Source organism: Echeneis naucrates, chromosome 20 (genome assembly GCF_900963305.1).
Source record: "Echeneis naucrates chromosome 20, fEcheNa1.1, whole genome shotgun sequence".
NCBI lineage: Eukaryota > Metazoa > Chordata > Actinopteri > Carangiformes > Echeneidae > Echeneis > Echeneis naucrates.
The window spans coordinates 3,177,884-3,190,806 of record NC_042530.1 but is presented as its reverse complement, the minus strand read 5'-3'; the positions used below and the strand labels follow the sequence as shown (position 1 = coordinate 3,190,806).

The 12,923-nt window shown below is 42.6% G+C and overlaps 1 protein-coding gene across 4 annotated transcripts in view; it reads left to right on the top strand.

Moving 5' to 3' along the window:
- arhgap21a (Rho GTPase activating protein 21a) overlaps window positions 1-12,923 on the top strand; it is a 67,467-nt gene that overhangs the window by 37,418 nt on the left and 17,126 nt on the right. For 3 of the 4 annotated variants that reach the window (XM_029529001.1, XM_029529000.1, XM_029528999.1), the window contains exons 4-6: window positions 7,834-7,926; window positions 8,820-8,898; window positions 9,556-9,610. In XM_029529001.1, the coding sequence (XP_029384861.1) occupies window positions 7,834-7,926; window positions 8,820-8,898; window positions 9,556-9,610 (227 nt within the window). Of the gene's footprint in view, window positions 1-7,833; window positions 7,927-8,819; window positions 8,899-9,555; window positions 9,611-12,394; window positions 12,533-12,923 lie in introns of those variants that run through there. The other variant, XM_029529002.1, reaches the window with a different exon arrangement.

Genomic DNA, 12,923 nt, shown 5'->3' with positions numbered 1-12,923 from the left:
CCTCCTGTAGAGCCCCCCCCCCACCCGTCTTATGGTTGCCACAGGAAGTCGCCTGGCTTGGCCCGCTTCCAGTCTCATAAATCCTCCTTTGCCTCTCAGCAGGGGTGATGATGCTGACAGGTAACAGGGCATCAGTAATGGATGTCAGGAAGGACAGGAATGCAAACAGAGGCAGAAAACAAGAATCAGTACCCAGCTACATTAGTTCATGATTAGAAATGTAGTAGCATTGAAAGCACTTTAGTTTTCCCGCCATGCTGAAGGCAGAACAAACCATTCAAAGTGTTTGCGCCTGCATCGTGTTGACAGACCAAACCACAGTAAGAAGATAGATACTCAGATCCAGCTTCAGGTCCAGAAAACATACCCTCAACGTGACGACTTCATGTTCTGCTCAGTTGTCTCTCTGTGGTAGATTTCCATTATTCTGGGCTGCTGCGGTTTAGGAAGTGGAGCAGTTTTGTCATTTAGGTGTAGGTCAGCTGTTCAGTTAAGTCACTTTAACTGAACTAAACGTACTGAAGACAGACTTCTGAAGGATTTATATTCAGAAGAACTTTGATTAAGGTAATTATAAGTCTAATAACCAGATCCAATAAGTATCTGTTCTGGAGCTTCTGATAAGATTTCATTAAACAAGCTGTGTCTCAATTCAGGGGCGACATCACACAGTCGATCTTTGGGTAGTTCTGGCCACAAAGACAGATTCCCCATTGCACAGAAAACAGATGGACACATTCGAAGCCTTTTAAGAGGGACAGACTTGTAAAGCTGCTGTCTTCAAATGTATACTTGGAAAGTTGTGTGCCCTGAACCCTGAATTGAGAAAAATTTGCAGTCTTTCTAGCAGAACAGGACTCAGCTTGTTGCTATAGTTGAACTGTCGACTTAGAATTTTCATTTTTCCAACTTCTTTAAGGATTTCTCTTCTGAAATAAGTGGTATTTGGCTCTGGTGTCTTTTTTTTTTTTTTTAAACTGATGTCTACACATTGTTGCTGTTGTTATGTGACAACTAAGCACACTGCTGGTCGCAATCACCAGCATATGGGATACGCCCCATAACACCCAAAAACACATCATCAAAAACAAACATAGCCCAGACAGATAATCCATCCCATGTGTTTGGTTATTTTAATGTTGATTATAAAAAGTTGCATTCTGCCTGAGTCAGGTCTGTGATGTTCGCTGCAGCCTGGTCAGCCTCCCCGGCGTGCTGCAGCGCCGTTTATTTGCTTGACTCCGGGCCAGTGTGTGATGAGGCTGTTGGTGTTTGGAGAGAAGGGGGGCCTGCTGACCGCATGTTGACTAGCTGGGTGTTGGCGCTGGAAACGCTTCAAGCCAACAGAAAACGCACTCGTGCACACACACACACACACACAGGCATGTCCACACACAGACACACATAAATAAATGTAAACCTTGACATACAGTATGAAGGTCCGTAGTGGACGGCAGGAAAGATTTGGCTTACTTTTGTGTGTGTGTTTAAGTATGGATGTGTTTATTTCCTTTCGCAGTGGTTGTGTACATACCAAACGGTTGTTATCTCAAATCTTCCTCTCTATCTCACTTCCCCTCCTCTTCTGTCTGTCTCTCCCTTTCCTGTATCTCTTTCTGCTCAGCTGTGTTTTAGCAAGTTGTTGGAAGGGCAAAATCCAAATGAGGCATTTTGTGCTTTGCTTGTGAAGCCGCTGTACCTCGGCGCAGCGAGAGAATAAACATAAAAATTTCACCATCTGTTCAAATATTTGTTTTTCATTCAACGTGAAACACTTTGCTCCGCAGACACCAGTTTTATTTCCCCCACCGTTTTTTTTCCTGGTTCAGGTTTTGGTTCGCTCTCATAATGTCTGCAGAGGGAACGTAGTGCAGCACAAGCAAACAGAATTCCCCAGTATTCTCCAGCGGGCTTTTTAATGCCCCACCTTCTTTAACAAAGCTGTGTCCAAAGTTTTGTCTTTCTCTTCTCTTCCCCCTCTCTGTGCTCCTCAATCTGCCCTTGCTCGTATCGTTCTCTCCCACTCTCCTCTTTCTCTGTCTCCCTTCTCACTGCGGAGAATGACTTCTTCAAGCAGAAATTTTGTCTTTCCTCAAGTTAGATGAAATGTTGATACCACAGGAGTGTTTTTTAGTTGAGCTTTGCGTAGCGCAGAGCTGGAAAAAGGTTGACATAGCCGTCCTGCAGGTTGTTACAGGTCCCAGTCAGAACTACAGTTTCAGCCTTTGTACAGACTTAAGGTATTATTTAATATGGATAGTCGACAGGAGAGCGAATAAGCCGGCTTCCTAAAAAATGTTGAACTGGTCCTTTAAGTGCCAGTTTTTTGTTTTTTTCCCTTACTCTCCTGAGATCCAGCAGTTTTTTTGTCACAATGTTTTTCTGTTAATTCGGCCTGCATGCAGAGTTCAGAGTAGAGACCAGTGTTTACACTCAGATGTTTTTAGGTTGAGTGAGTCACTGTAAATATGACAGCTTGTTTGTTCAGTATGATATAGACCCACACATTTGGAAGTCCGATCATCAACAGTCAAGTCATATAAATTTTCATTGGCAGATGTCCAAATAAATGGCCGTTTGCTCCCCTTACAGTGTTACTGCACCGTTCCTGCCCGTGTCGAGCCCAGCAGGACTGATGGCCGGTTTACTTCCTGAAAGAGACAGACAGAAAGGAGGTTTTTCATAATATGCACTCAGTGATTAGTTACATCATGTGCTAAAGGTCAAAAAGCTGCTTCCCTCCAGCTAAAGGTCAGCGTCAGCACCGGTTGACAATCCATATGGAAAACACTGTTGTTCCTGTAGTGCAGTGTAAACCCTGTGAGTTGATTATAAGAGCTTATCAAAGGCTTATCAACCATCATGCTGTCTTTGGGAATGCTGCTGGATTTACTAACTCTCCAAAATCCAACGATGGGGAGGACTCATCTGCTGCTCCTCGAGTAAATGTCAATACAGTATTGTTTTTAATTCAGTTTTTCAATGGCTGCAATCAGTGCGCTATGATTAAAAGTGACATTGGAGCACATAAACATACAGTGTAACCCAGTCCTTACACTTTTACTCCTGTCTTATTGGTTTTGTTCAGATTTAACTGACACCACCCTCAGCTCTCTGCAGAAAGTGTATCACAGCCAATTTGCTCCTTTAAACACATTTCTAGAAGCAAGAAGCAGCATCGCTGGCTAAAATCCCCACGTCTGTGTCCAGATGTTCGTCACTTGTTCACTCCCGTGGTTAGATAGATAGTTTGGCTTGTTTTATAGAAAGAAAACAAAACATTGAATCTTTTTTTTTTTTTTTTGCAGTGCGGTCAGGCTAATGTCAGTACATATCCTCTTTCCCCTGGGTGGGTTTTGCTATTTGGAATTTCAAGGAAAATAAAAAGAAAAGTGATGGAAAGTACTCCACCATCTTCCTGTCTGTGGTGGAAAAAACACCAGGTGTGTGTGTGTGTGTGTTTGTCTCTTCATGCTTGTGTGTGAATCTGCGTGTTGTTGAAGAGCAGCACAGCAGACTGATGTAGCAGCGGTGTCGGGCTACTGCACTGGTATGTCTCCCCCAGGATAGGAATGTAACAGTCGGAGAAGTGACTTATTCTGAAATGCCCTCCAGGAATTTATCTCTGCATGTGAATGTCCACTTGATTGCTCATATCAGGTCCACTTAGCCAACACTTTTCGGGCAGTAAATCCCACTTCATGACGGCTGTAATGTTCAGTTTCTTTGCTGAAACTGTATCAGATTCTCCATTATGATAATTTCATAGCATTACACAGCCAACCCTTATTAATATAAATGAGGTGGACAGTGAGTGGTGAGGACACCCTTCCACTTAAAGACGTAACCAATACTTGGACAAACAGCCAGTTGTCGAAGGAAATTTGACACAGGTATAATCAATTATGGGTGAAGTCGCTTCGAATCAATAAAAAAAAAAAAAAAGTTAATGTCACCACAGTTTCCACTCTGCAGATGCCGTTTGGTCAGTTGCCATCATGTGGTGGAATTTCCTGTCATATCTGGCACCACAGATTGTGTTTGAACAGACATGGGGGTCACAATGCACCCCCCCCATCATCCATTTAGAGACATTAATGTATGTTGGCAGCATTTTTACATGCTCTTCTTTTATTTACTTCATTTTTTTGTATTTGGGATCTGACTATAGTCGTTAGTGACACTACCTTTCTCCTCAGTGACGTTATTACTCATACCATTGAATTTGCTCTTTGAGTTTTGTGTTAACATGTTAAATGTCACGCTCAGTGTGCATCATGGTGACATGATGATTTTATCACCAAATATTAAAGAACCATACCAGACATGTAAATGTACTTTAGCTGTTTTTGTGAATCAGAAATCAGTCATCAGTCCGTTAGGGTTAGTGCTGTTTCTCCTTTTTTCCATATGTAACTACTGTTTATAAATCTACTGGATAAATAAAGTTTACTCAGTTGTTTACTTATGTGGAAGGACAAACTCCCAACTTCACACTAACAGTGATGACAGGGGCTTTAAGGCGTGTTGACATACCCTCCTCCAGTGTGTGCTGAGTTTCTGGCATAAAGCTCTGGCTGTTTACAGAGTGCAGTCAAATGAGACCCGTCGGTCTCAGACTGGCACCTAAAAGTCTTTTTGCCATCTGACAAAGTCTGTTGACACAGTTTGGACGGATGTGAGTTTCTTAAGTGTTTCAAGGAGGTCAGGATTTGGCTACACAGGTGTTTCAGCAGAGTTTAAGCTTTCAAAGAGGAGTTGTGTTTGGACTAGTTTGTGTGTGAACTGTATACAAAATTCATGGGAATAGAGGAAGCAAAGACAGAATTACAGTATTTATTTTCATGGCCTTAATCTGCTGTCTTTAAGCAGTCCAGTTTCTTCAGGCCAGAGTTTGACAATAAAACACGCAGTTCTTTTGAAGGAAGTTGGGAGTTTATGGATTTATGTGAAGTGTACTTGTGCTTTGACCTTCCCACACGATGGGGGGATGTCTGTGTGCCAGGACCATGTGCCTCACATTTTCATATTTCTCTGCTGGAAGGGACCTGACATAGATAGCCATCTAAACACACACAGTCCTCCTCCTTTTTCTTCCTCTGCTCCTCTGTGTTTGAAGTGTTGGGAAAGTTGGAGAAGAACACCTCCTCCTCAGTATCGGAGCGAGGAACAAGCAAGGCATCTGCATTGGTGTGGGTTTTTGTGTACCAGGACATTTGTATGCGGGTGCAGTGTTTGTAAATGTGCGAGCAGCACAACCGGTCAGGACCAGCGAGTTGCATGAAGAGGTATTACACCAGGGTTAATGCAGAGAGCGGGCAGCGGGCCCAGCCCTCTGTAGAATAACATTATCTAACCCAAAACAACGGGGGAGCGGGGAGCGGGGAGCCGGCCCACACAACCAGGCCCAGCTGTGCAGCCAGGGACGGCAGCCAAACCAGAGCTTGTCGAGGCCAAAGAGCAGCGCTGACACTCAGCCATGCCAGTAGAAGGCCGTTCGCTGCTGGACTGGACCAGAAGGAGCTGAACAAAAAGAAACAGTGATGTATCATTAGAATGTGGGCGGGATGTGTCTCAATAACGTCTCAGATTAAGTTCACATTCAGTTCAATTTTCAAAGTTGTATCAGCTGCTGTTTAGACAGTTTCAAAATTGTTTGCCATTTTTTTTTACCACCAGAAATACTTATTATAATCTAATTCTTATCAACTGCTTTGTTATCAGTGAGCTGTACCGGTCAGTGTAGATTTTTATCCAGTTTGAACACAAATACATGTAAGTACCTAAAAAAAAGCTTAAGGTGAAAAGCTGCTTAAAATAGCTCATACTGTTGTGCGAAACAGTGCAGTGAAGTGTAAAAGCTTATACACGTGTGTTATTCTTCCTTATTGTACCAACTACCACCCAAGAATAGCAGAGGTCGTGAAACTTGTGTTTTGGAACAGCTGAATATAGGCTGATGTGTTTCATTAATCCACAGAGTAGTTGATGCTTCAATAAGACAGTCGGGAGCATTAAAAATGTCCGAAGCTTTAGTTTTCCGCATTTAATCCTGTTCATCCAGCTGCAGGCCATGGAAACTTCCAAAATCCAATTTGTGCTGCAGAGTCGGAGCTCATTGAGATTGGCTCTGGATTGGGAATCTGCCTAGCGCACACACACACACACACAGGGAGTATTAGTTGACATCTGCACCCTCCAGCATGGCTCAGTCGCATCTGACATTGTGTCAAAAATGTTACAGGTAATTGCATCATCACATTTTTTCATCCTGCTGCCTGCAGTTTTTGTCAAACAATCAACGCTCAGGTCATCCAGTTAGAGCAGCACGAGCATGAAGGTGAACACACGCAGCCATTTTATGTGCTCTACTGCCGTCTACTGGCTGTAAAATGAGCCTGCAACAACAGCAAGTCTGCAGCCAAGTGGCTTCATACTGTAGTACGTAAATGAATTTGGACTCAACGCAGCTTAGACTGACTATGGAGGGCTTTTAGTTTGAAGAATGACTTTCCCTGTTTTACTTCTTGTGGTTTGAAAAGGTCCAAGTGTTAAACATTATTAACCCCTGTTGGTGTTGTTTTATGCTTACAGAGAAGCTAAGGGGGGCTGGAAACTGTGATATTACAGATTGGGATTCCTACACTGATGTAAAAACAGACAATTCAAAGACACTTTTCCCTCCTCACCTTCTGAAGTTGTTCTTCAGGACCACTTTGAACCCCCATCTGCTCGAGTGCAGTCGATCAGGGGCCGCACGCACCGGGAATTTCTCTGCTCCTGTGTGTAGATGAAGCAGAGCATTCATGGAAACAGCATACACGCCTGGCGTTTCCCTCAGGAGAGCGCAGAGGGCTGCTCTGATGTTGCATTTTTTCAAAGTCTGCCTTTAAAAGGCAGCTGAGGCCAAATCCGATTGAGGATTGAGGCAAAAACAAATTTACCAGGCTCATATACTCGGCTGCTCGACTGCTGTGTGTTTTGCACATAACTATGCATCAAATTAGAGAGCAAAGATAAAGACGTAATTAGCCACATTTCCTCCAGCTTATCTCTTGCACTTCACACAACATGGCGTGCTGTGTCTGTGCGTCACACGACACCAAAGCCGTCTGCATGTTGCTCTATCAGCATCGTCCGACCTTCCTCACTGTCCCCTTGTGAAGGACACATCTGACGGCAGAGCACAGTCATCCAAAGGATGAGTGAAGCGAGAGATGCTCAGTGTTTGGGGTGCTGCTATTTTCAGAGGATGAGTTTGTTTTTGATTGGTCTGGCCGCCAATGCCACAGAAGAAAATTTGTGTATGCTTTATTTAGAAAAACCAACACTAAGCTGTGTTTCATTGTCTTCATTAATTTGATTCATGCTTTTGTCTAAAATTATCTATGTTTAGTCCCACATTTTTATTTTTATTTCTTTTTTTATTATCTGAATAATTCATTGATTAATGATTAACTGTTACTTTCAGATGTGGGCAGTAGTATAACAATAAAACAAAGTTCAAATGACGGCCACATGAATTACAGTTTATTACCAGAAATGTTGTTCAGACACGTTCTTCTTTTGCCCAAAATCCAAACATAGGCATTTTATGACCATATTGTATGGGTGCTTTTCAAATGATGATGGGTAAACCCCAGAAGGAAAAAGTTCAAAGTAAAGCAATAGTAAAAGTAAAGAAAATGTGTTGCGGTTGCATTTTCGGTTTCAGTGTGATGTGTCCTAGTTCTGCCTCTGCCGATGCTCCTCTTCCTCGCTGTGTGACCAGTCGCCTCGGTGCATCTGCTCTTTCTCTCTCTCTCTCTCTCTCTCTCTCTCTCTGGTTACCAGGGAGACAGCGAAACCGCCTGGAGCCAATGGACACCATTTTCGTCAAGCAAGTGAAGGAGGGAGGCCCCGCCCACGGAGCTGGACTCTGTACAGGTACACACACAAAAAACAAACACACACACAGTCCCCGTGGAGATCAGTTTGGTTCCTCTGATGAACTGGCAGATCTTATGACTAACTCCGACTGTCTCACATCTGACCTCGAAATGCTGCTTGATGCCAAGATTTTCTTCACATTTCTTTTGTAGGTAATTCCACTTCCTTGTAACCTGCCAAAGAAAACAGAGATGGGTTACAAAATAACAGATGGCTCCATCGTGGGAGGTTGAACAAAGTGTAATATGCACACTGTTTTTCCAACCTTCCCTTGATTCTGTTTTTCTCCACCTCCCACTATATTTTCCTTATTAGTCTGCAAATAATTTCAAATTCTGAAGGATAAAAATAGATGAATAAACTCTCCTCGAGTGGAAGAAAATGAAACCTCTCCTTTTAATTTCTCTGAAATGGTAGTGACAGATTAAGCTCAGCACAATATACTTAAAGCATTACTGGCAGGTTAGCACTCTGTATTACAGGAAATGTCAAGAGGCCCAGACAAACCCTGCAAGCTTTATGCTCTTATCTCCTCTCTTATCCTCTCCTGGGATTGGGGCTGGGATATTTTCCCACAATCATTCAGTTTCTCCCCGCAGCTCACCTTGCCTCTCGTCTTGTAAGATGGCCATCTTCAGAAAACTTGAATGGATCCTAACATGGGGCCCTTTAAATAAACATTTATGGGTATTCTGCTTTGATCCAAAATAGATTTGTGTTTGTGCTGGAAAAGGGAACTGCAGAGTGGTTTTCTTGGTCAATAATCACATTGACTGGACTCCAGATAATTGTTCCAAACTGTTGAGTTCACAGATCCAGCAGCGCAGAGACTGTTATGTTGTTGTTGCAGTAAATGGCAGACTTGTAATTTATTCTCCATGTCTGTCCAGGGGATCGTATTGTGAAGGTGAATGGAGAGAGCATCATTGGAAAGACCTACTCACAAGTCATAGCCTTGATCCAGAACAGGTAAGATCGCCATCTCTGCTTCATTTCATGCTTCATTTGAAGCAAGGCTGGATCACCACCCAGGTAAAACCGGCGAGCAGCAATGGGCCCCACATCATTTACACACAAGTGCATAAATAAAAAATTTACAGCATGTCATCTGTGACTTCCTCTCCACCCTCTAACTCAACCTTGTGACAGATATTCCGACAATATCAAGTTGATCATTGTCTAAAATAGTGAAGAATATGCTAACCCTAACCCAACATAACATTTTTAAATAGCTTTTATCTGACAAACTGCTTAAAAATAGACTCAACTGATAAAGTAGTTCTCCAAATTGTTCCCAGGGGATAAACAAATATTTTCTTGGTATTTGGGGTAATAATAACACATGGTGGGAGTGAATAAGAGCGAAATCTTGCCCTGATTCAAATTACTTACCAATACACAACAAAATGTTTCTGTAGTATTTAGTGAGTTTCTTATTTAAGAAATTATCACTGGCATGTATCACATGCTGCAAGTGTTGAAGTTCATATTTGACTTAATACTTCCTCCTGAGAAGTCTTTCTTCTCTGAGGCATCATGGACTTTCATGCATTTTAACAGCCCCCCTTTATCTTCCATTTTCTCTCCCTTTCACTCTCTCACCTCCCACACCTTTATGTCTATCAGCGATGCCTCCCTGGAACTCTGTGTGATGCCAAAAGATGAGGACATTTTGCAGCTGGTAAGTGTGGATTCATTTTACTCTTTATCATCTATAAACATACATAAACAGAAAGTTTTGATGTTTATTTTTGTGCCCTTTGTCGCTCGTCTCTTGTTTACAATCTGGCTAAAAATGTCACTTTATGGCCGAAGGAGGAGGTAAAATTGCAGTGATATGGTATATTTGGCTGATTGGTGATAAATCCCATGAAACATCAAGCTAAACAATTAATTTAATTCAACTAACAGCTATTATGTGAACACAGCCTGATGTATTGAGTGCCACTGAGCGCCGTCATTGTCCAAATACCAACAAACACATTAGTGAGCCATGCTGTTGCATTTGGTGATATGTGTCTGTTATGATCATTTATTTTTAGTTGATCCGATATTCACCGCCTGGCTGCTTGAATACTTACTAAAGCACCAAATGCGTATTGATCCACAGCTGAGAGTAATAGCCTATAAATGCACTATTTACTGTCGGAGTAATGTGTAAATGCAACAGTGGTGAGCTGCTGATGGAAATGATTTAACCTCTAAAGATTGCTGGCAGATGCTGCTGAAGAAAGAAATATCGCTGGATATAATTAGTAAGGCAAGGCAAATTTATTTGTGGAGCACAATTCATCACCAGACAATTCAAAGTGCTTTACAGACATTAAAATCATAAATGGAAAATACATTTCAAAGAAAGTAAGCATGGGTTTTAAATTCTGTTCATTAATGAAACTAAAGCCTTCTGCCTACAGTCACTACTCTACAGCGGCTGTTTGCCCCAAAAAATATTCTCTATCTTGATCTTCTGGTTGAACGTTTGAATACTTGTATTATCCTCATTGAACTGTCCTGACAAGATTGATTAAGCAACGATGTCATTATTAAGATAAGGAAAAACACCGAAATGTGGGTCAGTGGTTTAGATCACAGGACTGCTCCATGCCATAACATGTCCGGTCTGAGTCAGTCGAGTTTTGCAACAATTATTCCCATAAGAAGACGGGGTCAGTGTTTCTAAACTCTGACTGATGCTGCAGTTCCTCGTAAAGGGCTTCGGATTGTCTCTCATCAGTTGGATGTGGGTGTAGGGGTTTTTTTGTGTTTAACTTCCCTGTTCAGTTAAAAAAAAAAAGCTAATAACAGGAGCCTAGAGCCAGATCCGCTTCCCATCACCGGGATGAGCTCACTGGTGCAAACAGCCAGCCCACAGCATCAGTCAGGGTCCATGGCCCAGCAGATGATAAAAAAGCGCCAGGCCACGTCAAACCAGTTGCCACACGTTATTCACCTCCGTTTGGGAATTTCTCTCTTGGAGCAGAGAGCTGAATCAGATCCCACTGTGTTGCTAAATTCCTCACATAGCTTGTTAGCTCGGCCGCAGCTTAGCAGAAGCCACAAAAACTTGCTTTTGGCATTTTGCGACGACTGCACGCTCTCAAGGCTGGGGCTTTCTAAAAGAAGCAATTACCCATTTCTACCCACTGAAGAACAAACGAGTTAGAAGTTAAATTTAGAGCTGGATGTGCCAGTTTTAATTTCATTCCACTGATATTGGTTTGGTGAAGTTATTGGAGACATGTCAATGTTTCCATGTCTGCTTTTGAATGTGTTTTTCTGTGTTTTGGGAAACATTGGGCCCACTCACTACCAGAGGGATCACAGCTGCAGTCAGCTGACCGCTCTCAGTACACTGTTTACAGGGGCGAGCGAGCTAGATCAGGCAAGCGTGAGATTATGGCCAATTCAAAGTGAACATATGATAGAGGAGCTGACAGAAAGGGAAGTGAAGAGCGAGAGGGAGTGGGGAGCGACCGCCGTGAGCAGGTGAGAGTGACAGACCAAAGGAAAGAAATGCTGAGCACCGGTGGGAGCGGGAAAGCCAGCAGAATACATTTGCCACTGAATCCTGACAGCAGTTGCGTTGTGGGCGGAGGAAAAAGCATTGTGGGTCGAGAGAGCAATGGGGATGTACAGGAACTCAGAAGGTATTCAGGTCTGTGAAGGACATCAAACGCAGATGAAGTCCACTTCTACTTTGCTGCTCAGCGTTCCCACAGCGGGATGTATTTTTAGCCTGGACTGAAGTCAGAGGAGTTACCTGTATCTCGTTTTTCTCTGCTCACCTGTTTACTTCTCTTTATTCCCTTTTTTCCTCTCTGCTTGCCCTTCTCTAACCTGTGGACTGCAGTTTTCCAGGGATATCACAGCTTTGGTAAGAAGGGAGCCTGCACTAACTAATCACTTTCCTTTAAGTGTTTCTTCTCAAATGATTGACAGCTTTTATTACTTTTAAACCACTCAGGGAGTTTGCACTTATGCACATAGAAGGTGGCAAACCCATCCTTAACAATGTGTTTGCTGTGTATGTAGATGGGGATGTGTTTTTTTTTTTTTTTTTGTCTACATCTGAGTGGCAGGTTGAGTGAAAGTTGTGTGCACTGAGAAAGAAATATCCTGACATCATATGTCAGCAGTTTGCGCTGTACTTTCCTCGTCCAGGAAATTGGCTTCAATTCCATTGTATGGTTTATGCAAATCCTGAGGGAGGCACCAGGCTGCAGGCTTACTGCTGCTGCTGTTGGTGCAGTCGTAACTTGACACCTTAGGTAGAGTGCCATCGATTAAAGTCCAGTACAATAACTCTCTCCCTTTCATTTTCTCAAGAGCTGTTGTGCTGAAAGGATGAGGGATTATGATGTTTCTTTTTTCTGAAGAACTCCATGATGATACTTCACTGACGAGTGAGCAGGATTATTACAGGAACAGTCAAAGTATTTTTTTTCTCTCCACATTTTAATCAAGAAAAGTGCCTTAGTTTCCATAGTCACAGAGGAGTTGTAGAGCCATGCTGACAGAAGTAGGTTTAGCTGCCAGCAGCAGGCAGAGGCGTCCCCTGTTCACCCTCTCCTCATGCCTCAGGGTTCGCTCTTCAGTACCAAAGGTGGGTAAAACCCTGCCAGCTTAATCCTAACTCCTGGCTCAAGGTTTCATTCTGACTTCCCAGACTTCTTTCTTTTCTTATTTGCTGTTCTGGCTATCCCTTTTTCTCCACATCTGTTTCTTTTCACAGGAGTTAATTTGTGTAATGGCATATTGTAACATTTGTTTACCTTCGTGTAGGAAAAAAAAGAGCAGCTGTTAAAATCAGCAGTTGTTTGCTTTGGATAAATAGTGCTGGGATGCTGTTGTTTTATTATGTAGAGCAGCACAATCCAATTGTATATCTGTCTGTTTCTCTGAGGGAATGTAGTGACACTGTTTGTTTTGCTGATAATCTCATCATTTTGAACAAAGACCTGTCAGTAAGTGACTCCTGGATTATCATTCTGTCA